General features: G+C 39.2%; 1 protein-coding gene across 1 annotated transcript in view; it reads left to right on the forward strand.

Annotated features, from left to right (window-relative positions):
* Positions 1-18,615, forward strand: part of LOC122804857 (solute carrier family 15 member 2-like) — a 1,359,362-nt gene that overhangs the window by 71,443 nt on the left and 1,269,304 nt on the right. Inside the window, exons 2-3 of the mRNA XM_044075020.1 lie at positions 3,571-3,658; positions 11,055-11,196. Coding sequence (XP_043930955.1) covers positions 3,571-3,658; positions 11,055-11,196 — 230 coding nt within the window. The remainder of the gene's footprint in view (positions 1-3,570; positions 3,659-11,054; positions 11,197-18,615) is intronic.

Raw genomic sequence — 18,615 nt, forward strand, 5'->3', positions numbered from 1 at the left:
TAAGTAATCTGATTGTTGTTCTGTATTATATACTTTTTGTACCCCCTGCCTTAGCTTTCAACTGCTGATCTCCTAACATAGGTTTGTAGGTTTTTGATGTTTGATGGGGCTGATTTCTGTCGGAATTGCTTTAACGCAGTTGCTTCACATTGCGATAATAGATGCTTGTCAGATTGCATCTCCTGTATCTGCCAGCCGCAGTTGTCAGTAGGACATTTCTGATTACCGGACTGTTTTCTGTTTTCTTGGTGGTATTAGCAAAGTCTTTTGGACTGGATAGTATTGTGTGTTACCGTCTTATATGTGATCGTTCCTCTTATATGTGACTGTCCTTGATCTAGCTTTGGTGATCATGTTAATGTTGTAAGCGTTTTTCATGTGAGTTATGAGGTAAGAATAGGGCACATTTGTAGCTGTGATTACCGCCAGCACTAGTTGATATTGTTTTGGCATAGACGTTTGTGAGTATGCTATCAGCCACATGAAATTAATGTACGCTCTGCACATTTTAACAACAACAATATATTGTTGTTTTTCACTCTTGGACTGTCAATTGCCGCATTGTTTGCATTATTTATTAACTTTGCCTGTATCATAGATTTTTTTATATCATATCTTTGATGCAAGAGAGCATACAGGGTTTGTTTGTTCACCGGAGTCTATACACAAAGGCACTGAGTATGCGTTTAGTTAGCGACTCCATTAGGAGTCATGGAATACGTCTTAGATGTACTTATAAATAGAAACATGGTATGTTTTTATTTGAAAACACCGTTTTCTGCCTCATGCCTTGTGCTTTGACCATGAATTTGCACAGTTTTTTAGTACTGTACAATGAGGAGCTTAGTTGGCTTATATAGCCACTTTGATAGGCTTTATTGCTTTGTTTTATTTTTGCTTATATAGTTTGTCTAAGGCAATCTTGCCAAAAGATTTTTTAAATGTTCTTTAAATGGTTTTAAAAGTTTTTAAACTGTTTTATTTGTTCTTACCTTTCTAGTATTGTCTCTTTAAACAAGGACATGCAGTGAGAGATTGACTGTTAGTAATTATCTAATCAGTGTTTAATTAGTTAGTTTGAGCGCCAAAAATCCTTTGTATAAAAGGTTGTATCTATCAATGTTTCATTACACCTGAAGAAGCGTAGTATAGCTACGTGAAAGCGCTTGTGTGTTTTTGTTCCAAATAAAGAAGCTTCCATTACCAGTGACTATCTCCGTGTGGTGACTCCAGTGGATTTTGTGTTTCAAGTACACATTAATGTAAGATTAATAAAAATAATAGCTGAAGTCTTACAAGTGGGATGAGGTAAGTATCATACAGCAGTTGGACAAGTACAATTCTAGGTGATAATAACGGTGCCCCACGTGGCTCTGTCCTGAGCCCGCACTTGTTTAATTTGTATCTTTCTGATTCATCTTTTTCATCTGAGCTGTTCTACAGGGGTCTATATTACATTATTGAACTTGTAAAAGTTCAAACGTCATATGGTTGACACCATATGATCGAACTTTTAAAAGTTCAAATATTTCAACGGAGATTTCCCTTTCTTGCACTGTAGTGCAATCTTGAGTTGGTATATTTAAAGAGTGGGAGGTGTGGCCCAGGTGGGGGGTGCAGGGGGGAGGTGTGGCCCAGGTGGGGGGTGCAGGGGGGCTTGCCCCCCCTGCTTAAAATGGTCGGTATTTTCTGTTTATTTTTTTTTTTAGCTTTTCGAACTTTTAAAAGTTCGATCATATGGCTTTGACCATATGATGTTCGAACTTTTAACAATTTAATAACATAATATATACCCGTTCTACAGTATGTATGCATATTACTTGAAAATGGGAAAAGTGATGACATCTGATATGGATAAACTCATGTCTGCAAAGAAAACTGATCATATTGACCATATATATAATATGCTAATAAATACATCAAAAACTAAGGATGTAACATTTGTGAAACATGGATTGAAGGGTGAATATATAATATAGCACACAGTGATTGAAACTATACATTAAAGACCTGATGTATTGATATACCCAGCTTTCACATTTTCTGATTATATCCCCAGTTAGTTAATAATACTATAAAACTATATTCATACATTCTTTTGTAAGTTACTGTAGACCCAAAATAAAGTGTGGAGTAACATTATGGAAACATCATAAAAATGTATGAATAAATTAGAAAGGTTTCATACCAAGGGCATCCATGGGTGTAAAGGTTTGTTGTGAAGGAATAAAACATCTGAACTTGTACACTGTCTTACACGGACATTTAAAAGGAGAACTTATTCAGGTATAAAGAGCATTTAGATAGAACTACCTATAAAAATTCTTGGGATTATCATAGAGAAGTAGAAAAGCACTGGGCAGTGCTTGAAGATGATTACACTTCCACTGAAACCATTTATTTCACAAAATGAGCTTCTTCAGGTATCTGTATATTGCTTTAGTGGCAATATTTATTTTTGCACTTGTAGGTTGCAGCTTCATTTTCTCCTCTGCCTTGTGCCCAGTCTGTGACTGAGGAAGCTTTAGCTGCATCAGTCCAGTTATCAAAAACAAATAATTAAGTTCATCTTGATTATTTATATTCTAGTTTGTCTATGAAAACAAAGGTTGTGTGTACACTGTAATAAAATAAAATGTTTTCTTCTTTGTAGAATAATTTGTTTTGATACAATTAGACGTTCTGTATTGCTGAATGTATGTATAAAAAACAATAAATTAAGAATTTCTTAATCAAGATAAACTGCTTTAATATTTAATGCAACAGTTGCTACAATAAAATCAAATGATGGGCTTTACTTCTCTATTTATGGATTTCAGTGATGTTATGAATCCCATGAATGCATTTTTCTTATAGGCGTACCACTTATATATAATATTAGCTTTTGCCTGTTGTTAGTCTAGAAACATAAGGTAAAAAATACTATCCTCTCTACATATCTAAATACATGTCTGTGTTCATTCTTTTGCTAGAGAAAGAGCCTTTTCTAAAACAACACATGCAATTGGGAAATCCATCCTAACTTCTAAAAAAAAAATCATATGCCCTTGTTTCAATCTGGACTACTTATCCATCATGTACTGCCACTGTGTAGATGCGTTAATAATGGGTAAATGCTAAGTAGCCCAATGTACTATAAATTTTGCAGCAAAATGTAATAGTTTAGTTGCCATTACAGCCTATTAGTATTGCACTCCATTATTGCCTGCTTGCCACATCACAGTCTTGTCTGTGTCATGTATAGTTATACTGTAGTCCATATGCTACTCAATTAGTTTCCAGTACTTCTGCACAAAAGTCATTATTCCCTACTGGCTTTTATGTTTGCTACTGCTTATATCACTGAAGCTGTTGCCACCTTTATGTTTTCTATTTATGTGAGTTATGTTGATAATATCAGCATATGGTAATGTATTTTATTTAAACAATGTAGCATGCTCTTTGGCCAAGGTTGTAGCTCATAAGGGTTCCTGGACAAGCCAGATTGCTCATCTAAGGAATGAATGAATTATGACATAAATGCATTACTTATGCATATAAGTATTTTTTACAATTGCTTTCTCTTTGTAGAAACTATGTGGAACCAACTATCCTTTAAGTATAGCCTTCATTGTGGTGAATGAGTTTTGTGAACGTTTTTCCTACTATGGCATGAAAGGTAAGTCAAGTACAGATTATTCATGCAGTAATGACAAAAATACAATCCTGTAAAAATTCATTATACCATCATTATATTGCAGATTAAACACAATGTTAATTTTTCAGTTTTTAACTATATTAGCAGAGAATTTTCTCCTATTATCAACAGATTGCTGTTTATTCTCCCTGTTCTTAAATGTCTTTTGCACTGAAATTGTATACTGTTAAATCTTGTGAATTTTATCAATTTTCTTCTGAGAAATAAATTCACTCAGTGATGGAGATAAGCACTTTGACGTTTTTACTAATTCTCTCAGCTAATATGGGGATCTTAATACTTTAGTTATAGTGAGTTGTCTCAGAGACAGTGCAGATTATAATAGGGGATAGGGGCCACTTCAGGTGGCTGCTTAGGGTTTGTGGCTTCAGGGGGCCCAAGGCTGGTCAGCTGTTCAGCTGTTCAGGAAAACTATTGTTGCTGCTAATCTTGCAACAGTTGCTCCATTTGCATGATTAGGTGGGCAATCCCTTCATGTCCATGTACAAGTATTTTTTTGACTTTATAGACACTTGTATATGGTCATGAACACTGACACATAATATACACATAATACAAAAGTACTACACAGAGCAAATTATGCTAACCCGAAAGGACACTTTCCTCTCCCGATTTAATTTAATTTTGATAGAGCTGGATACCTCTCAACCTCTTAGTGCAAGAAATCTGGGCAAAGCCCAACAAAATGAGGGGACAAAAGCCCAAAAATAGGGACATATTTTGAATATTGCTCTTATAAACTTAAACAGTTGCTAGTATTACAGGGTTTGTTTTAACATACATTTTCTGAATTATTTGAAGTCTGAAACTAAAATGTATGTCATTATTTAGTGACTTCAATCCTTAACTCATACCAGTGATTTGCCAGAAAGCCACAAATTATATGAGGAATGGGCCAAAAATATGAGCCAAAAATCTGGACATTCTGCGAAAATCTGTCCAGTTGAGAGGTATATAACAGCTAATCAGTCTGATCCAGCTAAACACGTTGTGAGTCTTAAAATAGACCCCCTTTCCCACAGGACACCTCAGTATGCTTCTCTCAGCCTTAATTGATATATAAGATACTAGACTGTAAGTAGTAATTTAGTAAATTACCAAATCACCCTTCATTCCCTTGTCTGTCTTGGTTGAAAAATAAATGCTGATGACTGTTGCCTGTGTGTTGTCTCGTTTACTTCCCTACCCCACTGTGAGGAGAGAGTTGATTACAAACATAGCATGGCTTGTCGCAGGCAGATTTATTTTCAATTATTTGACAGCAAGATGTGCATCCTCAAGCAACTTATCACTTATTGTGATGTTATCTGCTGAGTCTGTGGAGCTGCATCATGCCGTCAGGTAAATTAATGGGAACCACAGCCTGTGGAAGTCAGAGGTATAAATGATTCACTGCAGGATGAAGACAGACCAAGCACAGAACTTTACAAGCCAAGCAGTAATTATTATTTACAGCTGGAATTAAAAATTTCAATAATAATCACCAATCCAGGTTCATAATCAGATTTCTGAATATTTTAACACCAACTACAGATAAAATCCTCAAACAAAACTCACACAAATCACTGCAGCATTAGATCTGGATCCTATGCAGTCCTATAAGTCATTATAGTCTTTAAGTAATAAAATATTTTTTCTCTACTGAATTCCCTGGGGACTATTAATTTTTGGGCAATTCTTAAATCACATCTGGTTAGTATTCACTATGTTGACATTTGCACCATTTGACATTAGCAAATATAATCATATATGGTACCAGTTACTAATGTCAAATGTCACAAATGTTGACATGCAGATGTTGATTACAACTGGTTGACTCACATTTCTGTTGCAATAATATGAGGCATTTACTTGTCCCATGAGTATGTCGCAGGTTAAAGCCTGTTTGGACAATTTATCAAGTTTTAAATCACTAGATCAATATTCAGTGTTCACAGTATTGACATTTGTGTCATTCAGCATAGCAAATACAGTTACGTATATTTACATACGTGTGTATAATGTCATATTGTATATGTGTTATTATTTACATACATGTGTATAATGTCATATTGTATATGTGCTATATTATAGTGGTGGTTAATTTATACTTTGCTAAAATAGTATGTTTCTCAGATTAAATATGAATGCTTGCATCTCACAGGTAATAGTTCCCCTTCTTTATAATTTTTTAAAATCTATCTATTTGTTAATGAGGTGAACCCACTATGCATTAGTGTTTGTTTTCCAAGGCAAGCTGTCTTTATTATACAAATGTTGATACAGTAAGTCAAACACAAGATTACAGGATGAAACTTATTATTAGGTGATGACTTAAACTACTAGAGGAGGTAATAAGCAGCTGGGTGTATAAGGACATCTTCTTTACCTTGAAAAATGTATTCTAATGCTCCATTCATTGCTTTTTTATCTTCTAAACAATTGTCAGAATCCCTTACTGCTAGTACAAACAGATTACAGGATTTGCAACCTCCTTTCCTACCCTATGTTGTGTTTAACCCTTTTATGGCTGTTTTTTTTTATTTTGAAACATTATCCCTAGCTAATACTCGCGGTGGTGGTGCTGCTGCAGCGTTGTCGCCTCACAGTAATATGCTGTCCAGTTCGATTCTCAGCTAGAGCATCTTCTGCGTGGACATGTGTGAATGGGCGTACCTTTGTTGAAGGTTGTGCATCAGGCCTGGCAAGCCGGTACGTAAAAATCAACTGCCAATCATTAGCGGACCGGAGTTCCGCTGTGGCGACCCCTAACTGGGAAAAGCCGAAAGACACAAATCCCTAGCTAATGTGTAGGTATAATGTAGCATTTTTTTCTTTCTGACATTAAACAATTCCAAACACTTGCAGATTTTTTGGTGTATCTAGATTATCTTCTACTTATTAAAAGTACAAGAAGTAGCTAATCAGTTCTAATAGTGAGTAAAATAAATAATTGGAGTAATTCTGTTTCATTGATGATTCTGAAATATATTATGCATAATTTTGAATTTTTATTATCTGAAATATTTTCATGTCTTGACATGATTTTCATCCACCAGTTCACAATCTGAGTCTTTTTATAGTCATAAAAAAAAATTTTGATAAGCATTTCAGTAATGTACTTTCAAGGAGCGCAAAGTCCTCGTGCATAGTTTTTGTAACATATTAAAGTTCTGTAGGTTTCATTAGCTACTGTAATCTGTGGTCATGAACCCAATACTCTCATACTGGGTGACTTCAACTACCCTTCCATCAACTGGGAAAACTATTCAAGTACCAATGTACAGGCGCAACGCTTTCTGGAATTTATCAGTTCCAATACCCTTGACTAGCTCATTCTGACCCCCAGTAGAGGAAGCAACATCCTCGACCTGGTTATCACCAACATGGGAGACCATTGCACACCTATAGTCAATTCCTCCCTGGTTAAGTCTGACCACAAACTGATCACCATGGAAATCTCCATCTCACCTATACCCCCCGCTAAAGTGACCACCCTGAAAATGTTCTCTAAAGCCAACTTTGGGCTCCTACAAACAGAGGTGGCTAACTTCTTGGCACCCATGCCAATGGAAAATAGCTGCATGACTGCCGAATCATGCACCAATGCACTGTACGAGTGTGTACACAAATGCATGGACCTTGTCATACCAAATAGAACTAAGATGTTCTCCTCCAAATAAAGGAAGGCAATCTGGTGGTCCCCTGCCATCAATAAACTCTACAACAGAAGGAAGAAACTGTTGAAGAAAAAAATGAAGTCACAAGACTGGAAAACCTCCCTTTATCAGTCTCAACAAAAAGCTGAGATCCCTTATCAAATCCTGTAAAGCCAGCTATGAAGGCAGAATTGCGGCTGATACCAAAAACAACCACAAAGCCCTTCTATAGCTATATCATAAACCTCAAAGGCAATACCCAGATTTACTCTGAGTTGTTGCACAATGGCACCTCCTATACTGAGCCAACAGATACAGCCAACCTACTGGCCGACAGATTCAGTGCCAGCTTTACCCCCCCCAAGGGCCGTATCACAATACCAGAAGAAAGCCTGGTACCCCCCCATTACTGTGGCACAGATTAAAGCTTCATTGTCCAAAGCAAAGAGTACAGCATCCATGAGACATGATAATATCCTTGGCTGCATCCTACATGAGCTACAAAATGAACTGGCACCACACCTGTGTGCCTTGTTCAGTCACAGCCTTACCTGAGGCTATGTCCTTAACAAATGGCACACTGCTACAGTTATCCTGCTCCATAAAGGGGGACCAACTACAGACTGTGGGAATTATCGCCCCATTAGCCTGACAAGTCTGGTATGCAAAGGTATGGAGCGTATCAGCATGGACCTGCTTAACAAAGATATAGGCAAGCTTCAAACTCTTCACCCCACACAGTTTGGCTTTGTCAAGGGTAGATCCTGCCTGCTGAACCTGGTTTACTTCTTCGAGGCATTCACCAATGCTGTGGATGAGGGTAAGGCCTACCTATACCTGGCCAAGGCCTTTGATACCATTCATCACTCAGGTATCATTGATAAACTCACCAAACTAGACATCATTCCTTAGATCACTAGGTGGGTTGCAAATTGGCTCACAGACAGGACCCACAGAGTGAAAGTTGCAGATTCCAAGTCAGACTGTCGACCAGTCATGAGTGGAGTCCCACAGGGTTCGGTCCTGGGCCCTTTCCTGTTTGGCATCTACTTCTCAGAAGACCAGGCCAACACAGAAGGACTCTGGCAGACCAAGTTCACTGATGGCTGCAAGCTAGGAGTCATTATCAACTCCCCAAGTGATGCAGACATCCTACAAAAGAGCCTCTCTGAGACCAATGACTGGTGTTGGAACCATGGCCTGAAGCTTAACGCCAAAAAATGTGTTATCATCCTCTTTAGAAAAAACTCAGTTCCCATGAATTACCACATTGATGGAAGACCACTGAGCACCTAAGGTGCCATAAGAGATCTGGGCACCCAGGTCAACAGCCACCTCGCCTTCGACCACCACATTGCCACTGTGGTCAGAAAGTCCTTCTATGTGGCACATCTTATAACCAAACATTTCGCATCCAGGAAGAAAGAGGTCATCATCCCTCTCTACTCATCCCTCATTAGACTAATCATCGAATATAATGCCCCATTTGGCATGTACCTGACCAGACACCTACAACAGCTGGAGAGGACACAAAAGTACCTCCCAAAAAGGATCCTAGGCCTTAAACACATGTCCTACATGGACAGACTCAAGGAACTTCAGCTGTTCTCCATCTCTTATCTTCTACTTAGAGGTGATCTCTGCTTGACTTACAAAGCCATGTCCAACCCATCCCTACTTTGAAATGCTACACCTAAATAAATCCCACTCCCCCAGCACCACATGCTCCAGAGATCACAGCCTCATTACCACAATTAACAGAACATGCTGGAGGGACAGGTTCATCTCCCAATGACTGCCCATACTCTGGAATAAGCTTCCCATTCATGTCAAGCAGAGCACCTCACTGGCTCTCTTCAAGAGAAATCTTGACGAGTGGATGGGTAACAAAAAGTTCACTCCAGGGATCATTCCAGTTGCCCTGCTGGATAGGAGCACTGTGAATTAACATTGGGTGGCACTGTGCCTGGGACATTATTTTGGGCTAGGCTTGTAAAGGCTTCAGGGACATTAGCCTAGTACACACCTATGAACCTGTGCCACCAGTAACATAGGTTGAAGGAGTGGAGGGCCAGGTTGATGGAAAAGTCTAAACAGCTATTGTTTTCATTCTTTCCTCAGAAGGAGTGCCTCAGACATTGCTTACCTGTCCATTCTGGAGACCAGAGCATAGCATGAAGCAGACCCATGTAGATATGGGGAGTGGTATGTTATCGCATTATGGGAAATTTGTAAAAGTAAGCTGTTTCATTCCCATGCACTGTCTGATGGAATTATGTTATGTCCACAGTTTCCCTCCACAAGGGTAGGGAAAATAATTAAAGGAGTTACTACAGTGTGATAGACTGCCCTGCCACCAATCCTTTGACTCCTACCCCACGCGGGTGTTTATGTGTATGTATATATATATATATATATATATATATATATATATATATATATATATATATATATATATATATATATACATATATATAGATGTATATATTTATATATATATATATATATATATATATATATATATATATATATGTATATGGATTCACTTCATAACACTGAAACTTCAAAATACTGAAAATGACAAAACTTCATAATACTGAAGACCAAAATACTGAAAGCTCAAAATACTGAATTCTCAAAATACTGAAACTCAAAATACTGAAAACACATATTATGCGTAAACTCAGCTTAAACAACATAAATCATAACAATTTCTACACTTAACTACACTATGTGCAATCTTGGAGTTGATATATTTAATTAGCAGGGGGTGTGGGGGCACAGCCCCCCACATGGGGGGTGCAGGGGGGCTTGCCCCCCTGCATATCTTTGGTAGAAATTGTTATGATTTATGTTGTTTAAGCTGAGTTTACGCATAATATGTGTTTTCAGTATTTTGAGTTTCAGTATTTTGAGTATTCAGTATTTTGAGCTTTCAGTATTTTGGTTTCAGTGTTTTGAGTTTCAGTATTTTGATATTTCAATGTTATGAAGTGAATCCATATATATGTATATATATATATATATATATATATATATATATATATATATATATATATATATATATATATATATATATATGGATCCCCATCAGAAGCTCAAAATTAAAAAATTTCGAGCTTCAAAAGGCATAGCCCATAAGATCAAAGTTTTGAAACTTCAGATGTTTTGAATGCAGATCGCTGTACAGCACTGAATGGGATGTTTACTATTTTCCTCACTGTAGTGCAATCTCAGAGTTGGTATATTTAATTAGCAGGGGGTGTGGGGGGTGCAGGGGGGCAAATGTAAAAACGTTTTTGAAGTTTCAAAACTTCGGTCTTATTGTCTTGGACATTTGAAGTTCAGAGTTTTGAAACTTCGAGCTTCTGAAGTAGATCCATACATAGACATATATTTATATACAGAGAGAGGGACAAATAGATTTGTGAAAGGGTTTGCTAGGTGGATCCTAACTTTAATAGCCCTGTCCAATAAATAAAAAAAGTCCTACAGTATGTATTCTGCTGTCATTTTAATTGTATTTGTAATAGATATAAGCATAATATCTGTGCTGCTTTCCTGTTGCCTTACTGCATGGATTATAATGATACTTATATTAGTACTGAAGCTGTGGATGAAACAAAGTGTTTAGAATTAACAGTGATCTTTGTATCTATCTAGTTCCACTCACCCACCCTCAAAAAAGTGGTCTTACATTTTGATATTTTCTTTCCTAGCTGTGCTAACTTTGTATTTCATATACTTCCTTCATTGGGATGAGGATCTCTCCACTTCCATCTACCATGCCTTCTCGGGTTTGTGTTACTTTACACCAATCTTTGGTGCCCTCATTGCTGACTCATGGTTAGGGAAATTCAAGTAAGTAGAATCTTATGTTGCAACCCACATGTATGTTAGAAAATAAACTTCTGTTACTGAAAATGTATGTGTACATTAAGAACATGATGCATTTAACATATGAAAACTGCACATATCTGATTAATGCTTGTTTGCTCCGCACTGTTTTCATTTTCTCCGCACTGGAAAACTTTTTAAGGAGTATATCTGAAGGCCATAAAATTGTATTTCATAATCTACAATTATGTACATATTTTTTCTAATTCAAATTTTACAGATTTCACTGATAGCTGTTTATACTATTCTTTTACAATTAAAAAAAGCAATGGGACAGTGATGTTTTGTTTCTTTATGAGAAAGTCACAGTAGCAAAAGTAAAAGTATCTGTACCTTCTTACATAAATTGAAAAGATATATTTTAACATAACTTCTCTTCCTCCTTCTGCTAGTGAAGTAAGTGCAGATAAATCAGTCACCATCACCAGTGGTTTGCCTTGAACCTCATACCTGAAACAGTCACTGCTCCAGGTCCCCTATACTGCTGAGTTATCCATTATTTAGAATGCATGTTCATCATGATATAAGGTGTATCAGTATTTCCAGAAAACTGTTTGGCTCTGACTTGATTTCAAGCTTGGATAGGATATCACTCTAGTACTATCGTATGTGTGAATGTGCAGTAAAGCCTGACCTGGTCACTGTGTCAGCATGTGTTTAATAAGCACATTCAGTTGTTTGTCTTTCGGCTTTTCCCGGTAAGGGGGTCGCCACAGTGGAACTACGGTCCGCTAATGATTGGCAGTAGATTTTTACGAAACGCTGAGGTGCCAGCTCGATGCCCAACCTTCAACGAAGGCACGCCCATTTATGCACGCATGTCTTTCGAACGTTACCCAACTACGGGGAGGACATGCAGACTCCACACAGAAGGCACTCCCAAGCCCAGCCAAGAATCAAACGGGAGAACCTCTTGCTGTGAGCTAACACCGCTACCGCCGTACCTGTTCCATTTTATTTACAGCTAAGAAATTACTTGTTCCCTTATGTTTCTCATCAGAACTGAGCAATATTTATTTATTTATTTTATTTAACATTTGTTGACCAGGAAAGTCCGACTAAGTTCCACAGATCCTGTTTTCAATAGAGGCCCGGGGAGAAATGCTGCAGAAGCATGTCTTTAAAATATATTTGTAGCAAAAAGAAAGTCCAAATTTTAGAACATCTTTTATTGCTTTTTTTGCTAATAAAAATAGCTAAATAAGTAAAAAGTATCTGTAAATAATTGAACAATCATTTTTAGATTGTGTGCTGAATGCCTTTTGCATTTGTTCTGTTCTGCTGTATTTCACACATCAGGAAAGAATTACTGGTACACATCTGTTTTTTTATTAAAGTTTTTTAGTAACTTGGTTCGACAGTTCTTCAAGGAATACTGACATACAAAAATTATACAGTTAAACTTCACATTATTTTAGTTACAGTGGATTTTTGCAAATTTTAAAAATCATTTCTCTTGAATTTTTATTTTTTGTTACATACTTCAACCACGCTCTTAAAACTGCTATTAGAAAAAGCCTAGGCTGCTTCTGTACTCCAAGATGGGGAAGCTGATATTGACCACTTACTCCCATTTTATTAGCTGCTTTAAGAAATTCAGACATCCGGACAAAAATACTACTGATCTACTTTGTACTTGGCAAAGTAAGTAAATTTCCTCTAAAATATCATCCATGTTTTGGACCCATTTTTTTATTTATTAGTTATGCCCCTTTTCACATGTAATTACCATCTTCTTTACCATCTGCTAAAACACATATTTTATGGGTCTATATCACTTCATCAAATACGTGAATATCGAATACTCACATGAGCGAATATTCACATACTCAAAGTTTATGAATTTTTTTTGCGGTACAGTGAAGATTGGGATTTTTGCCCTTTCCTCACTGTAGTACAATCTCGGAGTAGGAATATATATTTAGCGGGGGGTGCACCCCCCACAATACCGTTTTCAAGTATGTGAATATTCGCTCGTGAGCATTCGATATTCACGTATTCGATGAAGTGATATAGATGCTATTTTATCACCACAGTTCTCATGCCTTTTACGATCTTAGCATATGAGTCATCATTGCTGTTGCTCTGTATATTATTTATGAAGAAATGTTTCACCTGCAGTTAAACTGTATAATTTTTGGCCCAAATTTTATACTTATTTGAATATCAAGGCTGTTGGCAATGCATTGCCATGTTCATATAATCCTCTGCAGCTTTGTCATATCTTTCCATTAATCTAGAGGTGACTGTTGGATACCTTGGAATGTATATAATCAGCTATGTATTACTATAGCAATAACTCACGCCTGGGTGTGGGTAATGCGGGATTTACCCACGGTTGGCGTGGTTTGGTCCCAAGGGTGAAGCCCGAGGGACCAAACAAAGACAACCGTGGGTAAATCCCGCATTACCCACACCCAGAAGTGGGTTATTGCTATTATACTATGACATTATTTAAGAAAAGAAATAATTACTTTTCTTAAATAATGGCATTGTATAATGTCTCTTTGCTGCCCTTCCGCAGCGGTCTGGTATCCGCGGCAGTTCTGATGTACTGCGCATGCCTATGCAGTACATCAGAGCTGTGGCCAAAAACAACCGAGAAAGCAAGATCTCCGTTGCTTTTTCCTGTTTCGCTATGTTAAATGGGTTTAACATAGCGAGACAGCTTTAAAATAAGCAACAGTCCGTTGCTTATTTTAAAGCTGTCTTGCTATGTTAAACCCATTTAACATAGCAAAACAGTAAAAAGCAACGGAGATCTTGCTTTCCCCGTTTTTTTAAAACCTGTCTCGCTATGTTAAATGGGTTTAACATAGCGAGACAGCTTTAAAATAAGCAACGGAGATCTCCGTTGCTTATTTTAAAGCTGTCTCGCTATGTTAAACCCATTTAACATAGTGAGACAGGTTTAAAAAAAAGCAACAGAGAAAGCAAGATCTCCGTTGCTTTTTACACACTGTGTCGCTATGTTAAAGGAGTTTAACATAGCGAGCCAGCTTTAAAAAAGCAACGGAGATCTCCGTTGCTTTTTTTAAACCTGTGTCGCTATGTTAAACTCTTTTAACATAGCGAGACAGTGTTTTAAAAGAGACCTATACTAATGGAAAAAGTCCGGGTGACCGGACCTTTTTCCATTAGTGTAAGTCGATTTACAACATGCACGCTGGCCAATCAGCGTGCACGTTTTGGAATATTAATGGGGGATCATGGTATAATTTATTTTTTAACTCTTTTAGTACCTTGAATTGATATGGCCATAATCTCAGTGACCCTTTCTTTGTTCTATGTGGACATTTTGAGTTAGGGTCTTAAAGATTGTCAGCTGAGGTTTAGGGACAGTTACAGGTATGAACTTCTTTCCATTTAGACACATGATAATGTTGACAGGTTCATATGATGATCAGTGCTTTCTTTTCTGTTTCTGAATAATGATCCTTGCATAGGCTGTTATGTCTTGTCAGTCATTCTGTACTTTACATAAGATATCCCCATGCCTTTCGAACTGGAATCTATTTCTGGCACTGTCTCACTCTGTGAGACCACTGTCTCTGAGCTTAAACCTTACTTTGGGTATTCAAGTCATTTTCTTTTCACTCAGACAATACCTCCTTGATTCCAATAATTTATTAATTTGTGTTATTATGGTAATAAAATCTCTTTTGAGCTATAATTTGCCATGCCCACCAGACTTCATAATTCACTGTCATTTTATATGTGGGCATGTCATGTCAGAATATCACCTTTAGTTTTTTTCTTTTTTTTGGTAGGGGGGTGTTGAAATTTCCTATCCTAAAAATATGAAGCTGTAGAACTCAAGTTCACTTTTTGCCCCTCTTCATTCACTGGGTGTACCGGACCCCTGTCTCGGTCCCCACTGAGCTCAAACTGACCCACACAGTGAGGAAAGTGAAAATGCTGATGCCGCATCATACTGCTGTCAGGGTGTATGCTGTAATCTCCACCACCCACAAAACCCTTGCAAGTGCCACATTTGCTGCCTTTGTGAGGTGCAGATAGATTTCCACATATTCACAAATTTCTGACAAAGCAGTATACCTGCTTTGCAGCACTGCGCTCACCAGACTCTTAATACTGTTATTGCAGAGAATCTGGGCTGCTTCCTCTGCCCAGGACGGGCAAGCTGACACCAGCTGCTCAATTCTAGCTTCCTCCATGTAGCCCTTCCAGAACCTGTGCTGCTAGTTAAACATGGGTCTGAGCATTATCCCTGTGTGCCATGGGGTCATTCAGCTCAAGTTCACTAGTCAAATTCACAGTTCTCATTCAGGTTAGCCTATTCTTTCTAAGCTTTTAAATTTATTTTTATTATATCATCATTTTATGTTTGAGTCCAAAATATAATTAATGATGTGAAGTTGTTCATTCTCCCCTTCATTCTTACTGATGGGTTCCGAGCCAATCATCGGCTCTGATTCGGCCAAATAGCAAAGCTCAAGGTCTCTAACAGCTTGAGGCCAAAGCCCTATCCCACAATGCACCACTACATTTCCCAGATCTAGTTTGCTGCTGCAACTGATTGGGTGTTCTTTACAGCTCCTGGCCATTTTTGGATAGATAAGTTGTGATTTCTATTGAATTGTCTTCATATTTTTCACAATTGTTATATATTAGGTATTAGGAATATAGTGCTTTGCTTGTTGTCCGTTTTGGACTTATATCCTGTTGGATAGTTTTTTTTTCACTGAGTGTTAGAATAGTTTTGGACGTGGCCCTGTTATTCAAGTTGGCCTTTTTGCTAGGTATAGTAGCTCTATCCCAGCCTAGTTAGGCTTGCTGCAGTTTTCTGCAGTTTTTTCTTTATTAGCCAGTTAGACTCTTGGCCGTTTTCTTGGCTGTTTTTGTTTCTCAGCCTGTTAGGTGTTCTCTTGTACAGTTAGCCGTTTAGGCTTATATTAGTAGATTATTGCTGCCTTGTCATTCCTTTAGCCAGTTAGGATTATTTTTCTTTAGAAATAGTTATTGTTAATTTAACTACAATGTCAGAGAAAGCTAAATCAGGATTTAAAATGTGTCCCAAATGTAGTAAAAGACTGTCAGTCATGGATGGTCATTCCACATGTGTGTACTGTTTGTGTGCGGTACACTTACAGGAGGTTTGCTCCATTTGTCATGGCTTCAGCTCCAGGGAATTAGCTGAAAGGAAGCGTAAGCTGGTAGAAAAGGGTTTAATTAAGTCAGCCTTCCAAATGGATTTGGATTCTGTTTCCAGTCAACCAAAACCCTCATCTCCAGCCTTGTCATCTGGTTCAGGTCCGAAGGGCTCTTCGGTTCCGAAGACATCTAAAAAGGCTATGGTCTCAGCTCCAGTGCCATTGGAACTGACCATTCAGGTTACTGATAGGAGCCAGTCCCCAGTTTTGGACTGGTATCTCCTTCCTTGAGGTCCCCGATTCTGGGGTCACTGGCTCCGTCAGTGGTCTCCTCTGGAGTTTCCAGACTCTCCAATTTGGACATGGACCGAGTGGTGCGGAGACTTCTACAGGATCCAGCGCTTGCATAAATTCTGTCGGTTTCAACTCAAGCAGTTTTGGAACCGAAAAAGTCCTCTCCTGTTGTTGTTGTTGCTTCTCCTCCGACTCAAACTGAGACATCGGAGTCGGGGGAGGCCAGTCAGTCATTGGTGGAGCCATCGGTGCCGACACTCGCCTCTGAACTGTCAGTACCGACCACCCTGATATCCTCTGCTCCAGCCGTGGAATCTGGGAGCCGACCCTCTCCTGTTGGTTCCGGGGGGGGGGGGTCAAACTGATACGTCGGTCTGACTATCCCTCTTGGGGCTTCGGCTCGGATGAGTTCAGCTCCTACGTTGGGCTCGGAGCCAGCTGTTCTGGTGTGGGAGGAGTCCTCGGTGTCTTGGACCTGGGTGCTTCCTCGCATTGGAGCCATGGGGCCTTCAATGCCATGAGGAGGGCTTTGTCCCCTTAGACTTCCACAACCTTTGATATGGCCACCTCCTCCTAGAAGGCACCTGTTTCTTCTCCGCTTCCACAAGTTCACCGTAAGTGCAGGGACCCAGAGCCTCAGGATGCCCCTTTGGGGGAACCCTGTTCCTCTGAGACCTCCCCAGAGATTCCCACTGAGGAGGTCCCTCGGAGGAGATTATGTAAGAGGAGACATCTGGATTCCCGTCAGGAATCCATGTCAAACATCGATTTGGAGGAATCGGAAGGGTCCCCAAGGCCCCCCCTCTGAGGATATTTCCTTTGGGGACATCCTTGAGATCCTTAAGCAGAGGGGTGATTGGTATCCCCAAAACCCTACCGAGAATGAATTAGTGTTCCTGAAGGCTTTTGGGTCCTGGCCCTCCACCTATTGGGTTTCTCCGCCTTTCGATGAGTTGATGGATCTTTTATCTCGAAGGGCATGGGAGTCACCAGATTCTATGGAGCCTGTTCCTAGAAGGCCGAACAAGTCCATTTCAGCACCCCATGATAAGGCTTTTTTGTCTAAAACCATACCTGTTGGCGCCATGGTGGTGGCGAAAGCCACTAAAAAAGAGATGTCTGAGACTTCTATGTCTGTCCATTCTCCTAATAGAGAGTCTAGGATGATGGACAGATTCAGGAAGCACATGTTCAGTTCTACAACCTTTGCACTTCGGTCATTGAACTACCTGACCCATTTCACATGTCTACAGAGAGATATCCTCAAGGAACTTGGAGATACTCTCAAGGGTGCAGTAGCCGACTCTGTGGCGGACAAGGTGACGTCTCAGCTTGCTAACCTCAATTCCATTGTAAACTTGTCCATGCACCTCGTGTCTTATGCAGCTTATGGAATGAGTAGGGCTGTGGGTACAGGAATTGCTTTGTGGAGACATTCCTGGATGCGCTTATGTTGTTTTGCAGAACCTTTTAAGTCGTCATTTGTGAATGCCCTTTTGGATGGTTCCTCCGTATTTGGACCAAAAGTCAAAGAGACCCTCACCAAATGTGAGCAAGATGGTAAGACTCTATCTGCCGTTGGAGTCCATTTTTCTACCCCTACTAGACCTTATCCCAAAGGTCAGTGGGGTGGGAAAATGTGGTTCCGTAAGACCCAAGGAGCCTTTCCAAACTCGCAAGGTGAAGCCTCCTCCAAGGGTAGAGGGCGAGGCAATGGTGGAAGATGATGCCCACATGGCAGAGAGGGTCCGCAGAACCAGGGTGACAGGGATTAGTTCCTTGGGAAACCCTATCAGTGCTCCTGAAAGGAGGACCGACTGTCCTGCTCTGGAGGCAGTCGGGGGATGTTTGTCTTTGTGCCTAGGCACCTGGCTAAATATCTCAGAAGACCTATGGGTACAAAACGTTATATCCAGAGCATATCCCATCCCCTTTCACTCTCACTCCAGACCAACAAAAGGATTCCCAGACATCA

Source organism: Protopterus annectens, chromosome 6.part0 (assembly GCF_019279795.1).
Source record: "Protopterus annectens isolate FY-2018-M chromosome 6.part0, PAN1.0, whole genome shotgun sequence".
NCBI lineage: Eukaryota > Metazoa > Chordata > Ceratodontiformes > Protopteridae > Protopterus > Protopterus annectens.